Genomic DNA, 15,695 nt, shown 5'->3' on the forward strand with positions numbered 1-15,695 from the left:
ACTGACATATAATTTTTCTTCCCATTTGCCCCATAGTTTAGTGGCTCCATAGTGCCCTCTTTTGACATCTGTGGATAAAACATAAAACTGCAAGCTCCTTGCTGAGGAAGTGTTCTTCTTTTTTAATGTTTTAACTCATGCGGAGGAATCTGATAGTTAATCATGGTTGCCTCTGATCAGCACACTCACTAGCTAAACCAAGTTCATGGATAGTGAGTACAAAAAAACAACGTCCTGTTGTTTTGAGATGTGTATGAAAAAAAGATACCATCTGAGCAAGTGAGTAGCATATCTGGCACTATAACAGCCGTCTTTAATTACTTTTTATGGACAGCACTGAATATAAATCATTACTGCAGATGTACCATTCCAGTGACTCAAAACAAGAACTCTCTTTTGATTCTGAACACTGTTTATTATGCACTGGCTCAATAATTATTTTCTAACAAAAACAAGGAGAAATCCTTTGTAGTGTATCTGGAATTGTCATTAAAAAAAAGTCCCAGTACAAAATTCTTTAATGGGTTTTGGGGGAATTACCTAAGCATGCTTTTAAGAGATTCAGCCAGATATATTACCTTAAATCTTCTGATAAAAATGAGCAGTCATGTCTTTCCTGGCTGTATATGACTGTTCCTCCAAACTCCAGATAAGGAAGATCATCCTCCAGAATGCTCTTTTTATAGGGTCCTGGTGTCTGTGGAAACACACAGTACAAAATCTCAGGCATATTTACTCAAGTAAAACTGCAAGAGAATGCAAAGCACATAACAACCAAAGCATTGATGTTCACGGCAGCCAACGTAATGACTAAAGATACATGATGCACAGAAAAACACACAAAATCATAAAAATATGGAGGGCTGCCAGGTGCTTTTTCATACAGGTGCACTCTGCTCTAATCTTATTTCCTAAAGTTATTTCCTCTCTACTTTAAACTGGTTAACCACCGGTTTTTCTTCAAACCAACATTTAGAAATATAAATAACTAGAACATTTAAAATAATTAATACAAAAAGTTATGACGAGCAACAAGAATGAAGGTTTGCGTATTTCTGTAGAAGCGGTGGCATGCAAATATCATATCCACAGTACAGCAAGCTTCAGTGCCAGGAAACAATCTTCAAATACACAATGAAAGCATCATAACATGCAAACTGTACAGGGGCTTGTTTCATAAAACAAGCTTACCAAATAAGCCAGGCTTATTTCAGTTAGTCTGACTTATTTAGAACCAAATCAACTGACAATAAGTCAGACTAACTGAAATAAGCCTGGCTTATTTTGTAAACTTGTTTTATGAAACACGCCTCGAGGCATTAAAAGTGATCATATTTTCTCCATTGTATCGAATCGCATTGTGTTGAATCGAATCGAATCAAAATTGGATAGCACTGCATCGTAAACCAGGGGCCTGTTTCATAAAACAAGTTTACAAAATAAGCCAGGCTTATTTCAGTTAGTCTGACTTATTTAGAACCAAATCAACTGACAATAAGTCAGACTAACTGAAATAAGCCTGGCTTATTTTGTAAACTTGTTTTATGAAACAGGCCCCTGGTCATGTTATAGACTAGTTGTGTCAAACATCGTAAAAGCTTTTGATTAGACTTGCGCTACATGAGAATTAATACATTTGGAGCACAACTTTTCATCTTATAGAGCGCCTTTATAAAATGATGTGTAATTAAACGACCCAGTATAAGTAGACCAGCATTAAACCAGTATTTCTTGACTGTTGACCTGCAAACAGTGCTTTGGTTTGATTTGAATATGAGCATAGTGCTGCAGGTGTCTCAGTAAATAATGCAAATAAGTGGCTTTTACTTTCTCTCAACCAATGGAAAACATACACATTAGTGAAGGCACAGGTACAAAGAGAGCATTTCCCCCTGCACATAACATGCCAGTGAAGAAGACATGTGCATGAAAGAAGAAAAAGAACAGGCTTCAAGCAAACAGGTCAGTTTATGTTTTTCAAGTGTGTCGTGTGTGTTTATATTGTTGACTTTTCTCACATGTTCTTCCTGAGGTTTGTTCATCCATTCAGGTAGAGTCCTGTCACCCATTATAGCTTCCTTTCATCCGTCTTTAACAATAAAACAGCATAAAACTAGTACGACTACATGGTACAACTAACGTTAGCATAAAACAGTAAGGGCCGTTTCCGAGCGATCTTAATAATATTAATATCACTTTTGACGTGCGTATACTTACAATGACGCACAAAGCACACGTTAACCGCTCACGCTGAAATTAATGTCGCGCTGTCTCTCTGTGCATTTCATTCAGCACTTCATATTCCTCTAAAAGCTTTAATAACTCACAGCCTGACTATACGTGTTGAATAACAATGTATATTTCTAAGCAACATTTCCAGCTACTTCAGCCAAACTCTCCCGCGCTGTGTTCGTCTGTGACACAGCAAGCAGCGCCACCTGTGGGACTGGAGTGAAATAAACAAGCTGGCTGTGTTAAACAAAGCAGACACACACTAGGCTACTACTGAATGAGTGTTATCATAAGCGCGCTATTCAGTTGTTTAATATGAATGGCGTAACACTGTCTAAAGTAAATCATCTATGTGAACAATGTCGTTATTGAACCTGTATTGTGGCACATTACTAATATGTGTGCATTAGTATTAGTGACAATGCAACACAATGCTCGAAGTGGTAATAGCAATATCTACAAGTTTTTTTTTCACATTTGTGACCCTGAACCACAAAACAAAATAAGGGTCAGTTTTTTTTAATTGAAATTTATACATCATCTGAAAGCTGAATAAATAAGCTTTCCATTGATGTATGGTTTGTTAGGATAGGACAATATTTGGTCGAGATACAACTATTTGAAAATCTGGAATCTGAGGGTGCAAAAAAATCTAAATATTGAGAAAATCATCTTTAAAGTTGTCCAAATGAAGTTCTTAGCAATGCATATTACTAATCAAAAATTAAATTTTGATATATTTACAGTAGGAATTTTACAAAATATCTTCATGGAACAATCTTTATTTAATATCCTAATGATTTTTGGCATAAAAGAAAAATCTATAATTTTGACCCATAAAATGTATTGTTGGCTGTTGCTACAAATATACCTGTGCTACTTATGACTGGTTTTGTGCTCCAGGGTCACATTTGATATTTCAAATGTAATAATGATTTGCATATGACAGCCGGTGCACAAGAGCGTACCGGCACTTTTTTCCACTTTAAGCATGGTCTATAATGATAAATGGATAGAAAATGGAAAGTCCTATACATATATTCTTATTTTTGGACATGTGTAAGTTGTTCTGTGGGTGAGTATGAATACGTATTTGTTTTATTTGCTATATTTATGAAAAAAATAGTTCATAAAAAATAAATAGTGCAATAAGGGGCAAAATGAGGTTTTATAGGAGATGGGTTGGTGACAGGAAGGTTGCGTAATTTCACACATTAGATTCTGATGCAATCTTTAATATTTTATGTTACAGAATACAGATTTATCAGTGTGTTCATTTATAAGTTCATTACAATTAAATAAGACATATTATAATGCATTGTGAGTTTACAAGTTTCAATTACGAGAGCATAACTCTCTCAAAATACTTAAACACAAAAGATTTGGAATGTTTCTGTTCATGTTTTGAAATGAACAGTTCATGTTAAAGTAAATTAACAATGACACTATGATAACCATCATATCCCTGTGGCCATCCGTGCAGGGTATTTTTCCTTGCTCCAGCATCCACGGGCCATTCTACAGAATTGGTTCAAAGTCAGAGTTGGAAACATCTTGTCTTTTCAAAATCGTCAAAATGTCTTTTTCCACAAATTTTGTATGTGTATAAATTGTATAATATCCAAGGTACACATTTCCAGTAATTGTGCAGTTAATTCTCATATTGTATTTTCAGAAAGTTTTGGAATATTTTTTACCTCTCCCCAAATGTGTCACTCACTACCAAAACAATCATTTATAATTTAATAAGGGCTATAGTGACCTATTAAGATTTTGTTTACATCTACCTTGTAAATATATTTTTTGCTATTTTATTAAAAGGGTTATAGAGGTAAATCAACAACAATTACAATTTTAACAATATTTTAAGTGTGATTTATGAGATTTGTTCTATTTTGAATCCAATCTTTCTTTGTAAAAGGCATAAAGCTGATCATATATTGATTTCAAAGTTAAAGATTCATTAGTTTAAATATGCACTGAACCAAACACTACCATAGCTGATAATTCAATATACTTTATTTTTGACTAGGGATGAGCGATAGGCTATCTTATCGTTTGCGATATACCGGTAAAAATTTTCCTCACGATAAGAATTAGTCTTCCAGCGATAATAACGATAAAGTCTAGCTGTTCAAATTTCTGTGTGCGACTGTGTGGAGTGATGTGAAGGAAAGCGGATGTGAAATTGAGCAGCTCCTTCTACAATCTGGAGCAGGTTTGGATAGCACTGAACAGTGCGACAAAAATCGGTCTGAGCCTTGAGTAAATAGCTAACTTAACCGAACTTGAGTAAATGTACTACAGTAGCACGTGTGCGATACAGTTTTACATGTGTATGAGTCTCTTTGCAAACCTGTTGTCCAACAAAGATATTATTGACGTGCTTTTTCTCCATATTAACTTCATAACATAGTTGAGTGTTTAAAATAACTTATTTTTGTGACCAGACGTGGTCAGAATAAGGTAGAAATCATATTATTTTATAGCATTATATACAGTGATGAAGGCTATGTCGATTAGCATTGCATTATAAATATATTTTATCCTTATAAAAATACTCAAGATTGCTTGAAGAACACAGATACCATATATTTTGTGCAATCGCATGTTTATTGTCTTCAAGTTTCCTCAGTTAAAATTTCTCTATCTGGTTTTATTCAGCTACAGCGATCACTGGATACCTTTGTCCATATTAGGGATTTCCTGGAGCGTTACTTCTGCTATGCATATGTGGAGTTTCTGAGCAAGGGCGCCCTCTGGCTTCCAGTATTAATTAAACAGTCATTACATTACGGGTGTACTGCTCACAACACCCTATTTTGGGTAAAAATAGGAAAGATAATACTTTTCTCTAAAGAAACAGGATTCCCTAAATGATCGTCATTGATAGCGTTATCGCAATAAATATTAGAAATTATTGTGATACATTTTTAAGCCCATATCGCCCATCCCTATTTTTGACAAAGCATCCCATGTTTCGGTTGTGACAGCACATTTTCAGTAGTGAGCTAGTGACAGTAATGTTTGGGTAGCGTCCACATCACATTCCCCCAAATAAAGGATTATGTGTAGTCTTTTGTCACTACCGAAACAATGATGACATGTTTTGGTTGTGACTGTTACACAATTTTATGGAATAACACCCAAAAAACATTGATGTCACTATACCGAAACTCCACCAAATGAGCCTACCTCAAAGATGCTAATCCAGCACGTTAGCTAGCACAGTTCTGAACAGTTGTACACATCTAAAAACTCAATATTATGGAATAACTCCCCCAAAAAAGTGTGCTTAATTGCAAAAAAAAAAAAAAAGGTGTTCGATAGTGACGTTCCTTAAAGTTACCCACAGATTTTTAGACTTTACCTCAAAATGATGGAACCTATCTACTCACACATTGTAGTTATGAGAAAGGGGGACACAGGAATATTTCCTGATCATAAATTTAGGGGTGTGGTTAAAATCAGTCTCAGCCAATGTACTGTTTCGGTAGTGACATGAAAATGCGGGACACATTTTTTTTTTTTTACATAAAGTTTCAGGATTTAGAAAGAAAATATTAAATATTTTTTTGAACTTCACTTTTTTTTTTAAATCTAAAAGATATTTTTAAAAACCAACAATGGAATAAAATACAAAAAAAAAATCAATATTGTTTTCAGAATTTGAAATGAAGGGGTTAGGGTTCGGGACAGCCACCTCCCAATTGAAAGTACCCAATAAATGATGATTTTATGTATATTAAGCTTACTAATATTTTAAATATTATTATGCGTTTCAATAGATAATAAAAGGATCTTAGTAAACATCAAGATTCGAACTCTTAAAAGATTTTTAAATGTGTTTTTTTTTTGTTGTTGGTTGCACCAGTTAAGCGGTTTGATGAACAGACTAACATGTGGAAGTAGTATAGGCGTGTCCCAAATTGTGTACTTATGCACTATTCTATGACGTTTTTAGTGTAAATAGTGTGAGAAGTGTGTTCACACTAAAAAATTCCAAAAACTTTAAAAACCCGGATGATGCACTTAAATAACATAAATAACGTTCGGCCCTGTCCCAAATGGCACACTTCTTGTGCACTTTCGGTCTTGTGGACTTACAATGGCTGCTGCGTGCGCGTGTACGTTAAGTCCATGAGACCGTAGGGTGTCCCATTCGTCATTTTAGCGTTCAGAAGGGTGCTGGCTATGCGCCCTCGATACGCACTTCTGCCGAGTCCGCACTGTGGCAAGCTCCGCAGCAGACTTCTACCCGACAGTCAAAGCGGCATTACGTCACGAAAGTGCGGACTCAGAGGAAGACCGCGAGGGTTTAGGGTGCGATTTGGGACAGGGCCGAAGTGTGGTATGTTGAACACTTCATGTACTCAACTGTCGCAGCTTTAATTACATCGCGAAGGGCGAGGGGCTATCAGACTCCGATTATAAATAACAAAATAACCATATAAAATTCATGCACTACATGGTTGAGTGCATAAGTACATAGGCCTAGTATATAGTGCGTCATTTGGGACGCAGTTTATGTCGTCTTCTTCGGTTTTATGGCGGGTAGCACTAGCTTTAAGGTGCATTATCGCCACCTTTGGAGTGTAGACCAAAGTTTATCCAATTCATTAAAAAAATTACATTTACAATTGCATTTTATCAGTTCTGTTCTTTTGAGATAAAGAAATAAGCTCTCTAATCCATAAGTATTTATATTTTTATGCTTTATTTCTTCCACTCCCACCTTTCTGAGTTCCTTCTTCATTATTTATCTTTCATTAAAATACTTTTGACAAACACTAATAACATGTTCCACTGACTCTTCTACTGCGCGAATGGATTTAACAGAGAAGCTGCGAAAACGCCAGTAAACCAAACGATAATCAGTTTAAGCTAAAACTTGCTGTAGCTTACAACTTATCAAGTATCCAGTGGTCCATGGATATTGATATGCAGCCAAGAATCGTGTTTCTTGACATTTATATGTGCCTGATTTCGACGCCGGGGAAATAAATAAAGCAAATTTGCCTGTGAACGCATTTTGTAAATACAAAATAGGTTGCTCTAAATCCGGGTGATCACTTATATCAATGTTATATATATCGCCATATCGTCCAGCCCAAAAACTTCTTTTTTGTCAGTGTTTATACATCCACTTATAAGATGTTAAATATTTAATTGATGAGTTCGATACGATATATTATAATAAAATATATAGGGTATGATTTTACTGCAAAATTCAGCATATTAACATAAAATGATAACTGCAAATCCGTGTTTCGTTGCCTGGAGTCCATTTGCTTCTTTGAAATGCAGCGCTTCGTTTGCTTCTCTCTTCTCTAGTTTTCGGCAGTCTGTAAAAAATATACCTCAGATTTATTTTCAGATCTATTTGTACAGTCAATCGCAAAGCTCTTTCGCAATGCTGCCGTTCACCCTGCGTCCCAATGTGCATACTATCCACCCTATCTGCCCTAAAGGAGCCCCGCAGGAGAGCAGCGGATCCGGCGGCGTCCCCCAGCGGCTCGGCCGCGTCCGAGGAGCAGACGCACCGGGTGCTGAAAAGCGAGTTCATCGAGCGCGACAACAGGAAATACTACCTGGACCTGAAGGAGAACCAGCGCGGCCGGTTCCTGCGCATCCGGCAGACCGTCAACCGCGGACACGGGGGCATGGGGTACTACGGGCAGGGCATCGAGCAGACCATCGTGCTGCCGGCGCAGGGCCTGATCGAGTTCAGAGACGCGCTGTCGCAGTTAATCGACGAATACGGCGACGACGAGCCCTGCGCGCGGAACCACGACGCGTCGGCCGAGCTGCCCGAGGCGGCGTCGTTCCGCGTCGACAACAAGCGCTTTTACTTCGACGTGGGCTCGAACCGCTTCGGCGTCTTCCTGAAGATCAGCGAGGTCCGGCAGCCCTACCGGAACACGATCACCGTCCCGCTGAAAGCCTGGGCCCGCTTCGGCGAGAACTTCATGCGGTACGAGGAGGAGATGCGGCACATCTTCACCTGCCATAAAGAGAAGCGGACAGACGCGGAGGAGCCGGAGGATTGACGCACGCTGCTGCTGCTTCTGATGATGCTTCTGGTGTTAGTTGTACCTCTAGCCTCCTGCTGTACTCACCGTACACTTTACCGTGCGGCCCGTCCCGTTCATGCCCATTACTGTCCATTTCAATCTAGGCAGAATCCAAGCAGCTCTGCTGGGGTTGCAGTGTGTGTGTGTGTCTGAGAGAGAGCGTGCATTAGGATTTGGTGTTATTGCATCCAATACTTCTTCCCAGGCTTAACGTGTATAGGGCTGCTGTGCAATTTCTCAAAGCTGGGAATTAAATAATCAAGGTCTTATCAAGCACTTAGGTAACACTTTATTTTGATAGCCCACTTTAGACATTCTACTAAGGCTGATAATACATGGAGCAACTTTTTGAGCGATATTGCTGGGTTAATCAATGGGCAACCAGGTGAGACACAGGGCCTATTATTGATTTAAAGTATCCAGATAGAAATGTGTTACCAATTCTCAATGGGAAAGTGCCCAAGCAACATTGCTCTAAAAAGATTCCCCGTTTATCATCAGCCTAAAAGTAAGTATCTTTGCAACTAAATGCCAACTAGTAGTCATTAGAGTATTAGTAGACTGTCTGCTTAATATCTTCTAAGGCTGATGATACACTGGGCAACTTTTTTTGGGCAACGTTGCTTGGGCACTTTCCCATTGGGAATGGGTAACCAATTTCTATCTGGATATTTTAGATCAATTGTGGGCTCTGTGTCTCACCTGGTTGCTGGCAACATTGCTCAAAAAGTTGCCCAGTGTATCATCAGCCTAACACTTTATTTTGATGGGTCTACAACATACTGAACTTTGCAAGTATATGTCAAATTATGTCAAAAACCTAACCTAACAGTCCACTCTGAGAGTTAGTAGACATGTAGTTGCAAAGTTACTTATAGTTAGTAGAATGTCTAAAGTGGACTATCAAAATAAAGTGTAACCAGCACTTATATCAGAGATGCACTGCACACGAGTGCGGAGTATTTTGATGGTCCAAAGTGAAGTTTTCCTTTTTTTTTTAGTCTCAATGATCAAGAGTACTGCAACATTTTTGCCATTGCACAAATACTGTGTTCCCCGTTTGAAATTAGAAACCAAAAAGTGCATTAATATTTACATTATTTCGATTAATTATTTACATACGAAAAATACTTAACCTGATGAGGCTGCTTGAACTATAAGGCTGATGATACACGGGGCAAATTTTTGAGCAATTTTGCCAGGCAACTTTTATTTTTAGCAATGTTGCTTGGACACTTTCCCATTGAGAATGGGTAATACATTTATATTTGGATATTTTAGATTGGTTAGACCTGGTTGCCCGTTGATGCCAACATTATCCAAAGTTGCCCGGCAACATTGCTCAAAAAGTTGCCCAGTGTATCATCAGCCTAAAGCATCAAATATATGACATTGTGTGGCCATGCTTTAGCATAAATGAATGGACACACTAAGATTTGCTTTTTTAAAAGTTTTAAAAGTGACTTTAAATAAAGGTTTTAGTGAAATCAATCTCCCTGACGAGACAAATGCCAAATCACTCTTGATAGGTGTGCAATATTTTATTTTTCCCTGTCAGTGGGTTTAAACGAGAACTGTGCTAAAGCAAACAAATAGGCTCGTTTTAAAATAACAGAATTTAGTTTAGCTTGGTTTGCAGGGTTATGTGGTCTTGCGTGAAATGTTGAAAGGATTGTGACACTGGATTTACACAGACCTAAAATGTTGAAATGCATTTGACATGATGTCATTCCTATCAAAACAATAGCTGTTTAAAACTACATATTATCATACACACATTCTACTGCATTACTAAGACGTAATAATTCGTTTTTTAAAAATAGTGTATGAGAAAATGTGAGAAAAGTAACTAGCAATTTGCGGCATCCCCAGATGTCCTTCACACCCAATTCATTGGATTGCGGGAAATTGTTTTTTGGCATACAGTTTTAAAATCTACACTGAAATTGGGCGTACTATGCACAGTACGCATTTTGCATACTGAATTTCATTCAAATAAAATATAAGCAGTAGTGTACTACTATGAAAACACAGCATGTGTTAACTAGTTGCCTTTATTAAAACTTTTTTCCTGGGGTTGTAGCATTTAGAGGCATGGACATACATGCATCTAGGCAGTTGTTTTCTCGTTAAAGCACAACTAATGAGTATTTTCGTTGGTTTTAGGTCTGGCTCGAGTTGGCTTCTGTTTATTTGTACTAGGGCTGCACGATTATGACAAAAATCATAATTGTCGATTATTCCCTTGAAATTGCGATTATTAATTACGATTATCACAATTTACATTGAATGATGTTTATACCATTGTTTGATGCAACTGCATGCCGTGTTTTTATATGAAAATAAACAAGCTGAAAACACTAACTGAAAAACCTTTAGTGCTTTTCTATAGTATTAAGCCTCAAATGTCAACTATACATCGGATTGGTTTCTTCTTTAAATTATAAAAATATGAATGGTATTATAATGTTATACTAAAACTAAAATTTAAATAATGGGAAAAACCCTTGAGATAACATGTAGAAAGAAAAAAACACATCTTAAGCACGCAGAATAACATAAGTGGACTTTGAACGATTAATTGCCGCTTTGAACGATTACGTAATTGTGGCATCCGTAATTGTAATCGCGATTAGAAATTCGATTAATTGTGCAGCCCTAATTTGTACTGTAATTATTGTCCAGTTGACGGGAAAAGCAATTCGTTTCGGCACTCTTTTTTTCTCTGTGTGTGAGAGAGTATTTATGTTTTAGAAGAATATAACTGAATTATGGGTACATTCTGTGGGTTAGTGTTAAGATGCTGATCTATAACAGACACCTCCTACAGGAAGCACTTTATTCAAACAGCACTTTGAGCTGCTTCGTCTGCTTTACCACTGCAAAGAGAACCCCATATCGTGCTCCCAAACGAACACCTCAGCCTTTCAGAAGTGCATTCATCTGTTTGCTCTGTGCGCTTCTTGGTTCTTTTCGATCAGATTTGGTTGCAATGTGTCATTTCAAGGGTCTGGTTAGCATATCACTGACACCGAGTATTCAGTCTGTGATTGTATTGTATTGTATTGTCTGCACACGGATTTCTTGCAATAAGGGCTGCTAGAGGAGGCAGTATGTACTAATGTTGGGTCATAATGCCTAGTACAGGGGTTTTCAACCTGTGGGGCGCGCCCCCACAGGGGGGCGCCAGCACCTGTCAAGGGGGCCGCGAGCATCAGTTAATTCAGAGACGTTCCCGTGAGAATTTATGAATCTAGTATGCAGATTTACATATTTAGAAGGTAGGAAGTTTGAAAAAGGTAAGATCCTTTTTTTCTACCAAGAGCATCAGAATATTTAGAAAGTTACCTTTGAATGGCAGCATCTGGTTGTCCTCTTTTACCTATAAAGCAGTAAGCGTGTAAAGCTGGTGCAAAATTAATGAACCGTGTGCACTTTAAAAATCTGAGTACAGGTTTGTTCCCACCAAAGAAATGAGTAGAGGTATGCTTGTTGTATGTGTATGTGCAATGCATGACCAGAAGAGAGCAGTGTTCGTATGTTTTTCTCGCTTTATGTATAGGAGGTATACAAATATTGCTAGTGTACACAATTTATCGCCCTGATGAAACAGCGTATTTGATTTTAAAGGAATTATTTGGGAAAATTGATGTCTATTTTCCTGTAGTGTTAGAGGAAACAGCTATGTCAATTCATAAGGCCATCTCAAAATGCGATTACTATATTGCAGCTATATCTGAGTTACTCTAAACACTTGAATTCATGAAATTGGACTGTTATGCATAACATGTACTGAAGTCACAGTTTTCAACCCATAGGCCTTAAAATCATTACACTGTGGTTGTAATGATTGACTTTAGGGTTAAGAATTATCGTTCCAACGTAGTTTGCCTTCATCTCTAAAATGTAACATTTTGTACGCATGGTGTTAGAAAACAAAAGAACCGGGGAAAAGGTGTTTGTCGAATGCGGCAAAGAGACCTCGCGAATAAAACGAAAAAAAAACACAAAGCAAAATAGAAAAATATTTCAGTTCGGGGAATATTAAAATATAACAGCAGAGATGCATACACTTCTGTATATGTTCTTGATAGTGGTGTGGGTGATGTGACGTTCTAAAAAAGAAAAAACTAAGGTTGTTCACAAACGTTCTTGAGTTGTTCCTTTTTATCTTTGTGTTGACCATCTGCAGTTGGAATTATGACGTGTCAGTGTTTGTTAAATGATTTTAAAAGATGACAAAATTTAAAAAAAAAAATGTTTTGGTGTATTTTTAGATCATGTAATGTAGCGTGTCCTCCTGTAGAGCCTTCGAATATTATACGACTCAAAAACAAGAAAAATGGTTCTGTCTAGTAGCACTTTCTTTTCACGTGAGTACTGTATTAGTTTCTGTTTAAAATGTATGGTAAAGTATGAATATTCCTGATTTGCCTTGTAATGTTTTTAAAAGGTTGAAATATGTAGGATACATATCTGATGAAATATGAAGTTTTAATTTTGACGTTCGTGCATGCCAACAGTAGGGTCCTGACAAACTTCAAATATATATGAAAAATGGTGCTATATGAGAACATATAAAGGTGCTAAACTGGACCCTAGCTGCATGCATGATGAATGACAATGGAAACAGTAGAGCAAACCCGAGGCTTTTCAGTCTCGAGATTGACGACAAGATGCCCTTTCTCAACGCGAGCAGTTTTGCGTAACTGTAAATCATGCACACTTGTGTCTGTGCAGTCGCGTGTGGAGGCTCCCTGCTCACAAGTCTGGCCTAATTCTCCAGTTAAGGTTGCTTTGAGTAGGATGACATAAGAAAGGTGCGTTTGCTCATGTTGAAGCTGCAAACATATGTCAGACATGCAACCAGTGAGCAGCCCATCCGCCATGGCTAATACTCAGTCTTTGCAGTGAATAACAGCACATTATAAAACTGGTGGGTGAGAACTTGAACCGGTAGACGTCTCGTGGTGGAAATCCTCACCAAAGTACATGCTGAAATGTGTGATGCTTATTTACAGTTACCCAATATTTGTGTGTAAACGTTCCATAGACAATCTAATAAAGTACAACTTTTTTTATGTTTAGAATGTGTCTTTTGATCAACTCGTCAGATATCTATATTATTGGCTGTTTTTATCTTTTCCCACATTAAAGTGAGTTCATAACTTATTTTTGGTAGTCATTTGTACAGTATTTTGGTATGATGTACTTTTGGCATAGAAAATGTGAATGTTTTTAAATGAGTGCTTCAATAACTGCGCTACCCCAGCTGATTTAGGCTTCAAGAGCTAAGCATCTATTACTTTTTGAGACGTTATGTGCTTTTGTTTGGCTAGATATGTGCATACTGAATCTCCACTTGTGTCAGGAAGAAATATCCCTCTGACTCATGGTCATTTGAGCTCAAGCATTGAGCCGTGATTTCTGATAGCTGCTCGATCTTAACCTCTCTGGTCTTTTCTTTCAGAAATACTGGTTATTTCTGAAGGATTTAATCACATGCACTCTTAAAAATAAAGGTGCTTCACGATGCCATAGAAGAACCTTTTTGTCTAAATGGTTCCATAAAGAACCTTTAACTAACATCTGAAGAAACTTTCTGTTTCACAAAAAGTTCTTTGTGGCGAAATAAATTATAAAAAGGTAAGAAAGAGATGGTTCTTTAAGAACCTTTTACTAAATGGTTCTATATATGTGAAACCAACAATGGTTATTCTATGGCATCGCTGTGAAGAACCTTTTAAGCACCTTTATTTTTAAGAGTGTAGTTGCAGCAAGTAATCATTTTCAGCTGTTTTACAGGGCAACATGCATAGAATGTCTAAAGTGTTTTAAGAACTTTTGTCAGAGATCAGAATCATCCGCAAGAAGGAAAAAAAAACACAAAAAAAGGAAGCAGCTTCATATGAGGGTGTGATGATGGGTGTAAACGCTGAAAATAGAAGCTTCTCTTTCTGAGAATGATGGTCAGTTGGTGCACCCCTGCAATGAAGTAAAAATCATTGCATAAATGATCCAAAGAGCTTCAGTCTGAAAAAATACAATACACATATGTTATTCATTGGAAATAGTGTAATTAAATAGTTTTGTACCAAAACAAAATTGGTAATCTAGAATGTTTATACATTGTAAAGAAATGTATTGGCTACGCTTTTTCTGATATGAAGTCCTGTGGCAACCCCTGACCCATATATCAAGTAGAAATTCTCAAATTGTATAATACTCAAATTTAAATATATATATATTTTAAAACAAAAAGATCCAAATGTTCTCATCTCTCTTCTATGTGGGTGGTAGTTCTCGAGGCTCGTTGGTGGTTGGACTAAAGAAGAACCCGTGGTGTTAGTAACAGTACTAGGTAATTTCCTGTGCCTTTGCTGTTCAGCGTTTGAGGTCAAGCGATTTCCTTTTTGGTATGTCTCACTTGATGTTCCTCAAACTGAAGTGACAAACTTTGCACAGTTCCCTGCTAAGACATCTTAGATCATGTCATACATGCTCAACTGCCATTTTACATGATAGTAAGTACCCAAAATTGTAATCTTACAAGTTTCCTAAAGATAATTTCTTTCAGTGTGTTGATGCCTGTTTGTTTGCTTGGTTGTGCTGTAGACATGTGATTTAACTTGTATATAAACATTTCACATGCATACATAGCTGTGTTTTCACTGTCGTGCTGTCATGTGAAACATAACCAGCATGTATTTTAATACTACTAATAATCAGTGTTGGGGAGTAACTAGTTACATGTAACGGCGTTACGTAATTTAATTACAAAATAAATTTAACTGTAATCAGTTACGTAACCTTCCCAACACCGCTAATAATACAGCTTTAGCCAAATCTTTCACTAGAAGTCATGTTATTGTTGAATTATAGCAACGTTCCCTAAACCATGAGTTTAGTAACACTGAACTGACCACTTCTGAAGGATGTTTTTTTATACATGTGAAAGCTGAAATACCTGTGTCAACATTTACATCTCATGCTGCGTGTCGACGTTTGCTGTGGCAATGTGGTTATTTTCCAAAATGTATTTCTTTTTTTTTTTCAGTAAAGATTTTTATAACACCCCTTGTACCAAATAGCATCTTATTACTGTGTTTAAAAGGTTGTTGAAAAAAAATCAGTGATGTTTTATGGTCATACAGTCACATGGTAAATTGTACAAACAAAGAGCTGACCAGGTTTAACAATATTTAAGCATAAGTTAATCAGGGGCGGACTTACCCATTAGGCAAAGGTAGACGACCGCCTTGGGCCCCCTAAAATGCTTTTCATATAGGATATATGCGTATTAAGCGCGGACACGCGAACGGTTGCTGTTTACGGTGTTTATTTCCACGACAACCGTCCGAGTCAGTGGCGCCTGCAGGTGTACGGCTG

The 15,695-nt window shown here is 37.3% G+C and overlaps 3 protein-coding genes across 3 annotated transcripts in view; 2 read left to right on the top strand and 1 right to left on the bottom strand.

Annotated features, from left to right (window-relative positions):
• Positions 1–2,427, bottom strand: part of wrn (WRN RecQ like helicase) — a 38,936-nt gene extending 36,509 nt beyond the window's left edge. The window contains exons 1-3 of the mRNA XM_016456364.1: positions 2,218–2,427; positions 2,019–2,089; positions 579–697 (exon numbers count right to left, since the gene is read on the bottom strand). Of these exons, the coding sequence (XP_016311850.1) occupies positions 579–697; positions 2,019–2,069 (170 nt within the window). The 5' untranslated portion in view covers positions 2,070–2,089; positions 2,218–2,427. The remainder of the gene's footprint in view (positions 1–578; positions 698–2,018; positions 2,090–2,217) is intronic.
• Positions 2,428–7,670: 5,243 nt separating this feature from the next.
• LOC107665460 (purine-rich element binding protein G) lies at positions 7,671–8,697 on the top strand. The gene has a single exon (XM_016456335.1). It carries the CDS (start codon positions 7,671–7,673, stop codon positions 8,280–8,282), a length of 612 nt encoding a protein of 203 aa, XP_016311821.1. The 3' UTR covers positions 8,283–8,697.
• Positions 8,698–14,758: 6,061 nt separating this feature from the next.
• The window catches only part of LOC107665471 (testis expressed 15, meiosis and synapsis associated), a 21,263-nt gene continuing 20,326 nt past the window's right edge, over positions 14,759–15,695 (top strand). Inside the window, exon 1 of the mRNA XM_016456365.1 lies at positions 14,759–14,830. The gene's annotated coding sequence lies outside the window, so the exon portion shown is untranslated. The remainder of the gene's footprint in view (positions 14,831–15,695) is intronic.

Source organism: Sinocyclocheilus anshuiensis, unplaced genomic scaffold (genome assembly GCF_001515605.1).
Source record: "Sinocyclocheilus anshuiensis isolate Anshui unplaced genomic scaffold, SAMN03320099.WGS_v1.1 scaffold755, whole genome shotgun sequence".
Classification (NCBI taxonomy): domain Eukaryota; kingdom Metazoa; phylum Chordata; class Actinopteri; order Cypriniformes; family Cyprinidae; genus Sinocyclocheilus; species Sinocyclocheilus anshuiensis.

Excerpts from the sequence above, each read along its gene's own strand:
- LOC107665460 (XM_016456335.1), top strand. The coding sequence starts at position 7,671 with ATGTGCATACTATCCACCCTATCTGCCCTAAAGGAGCCCCGCAGGAGA.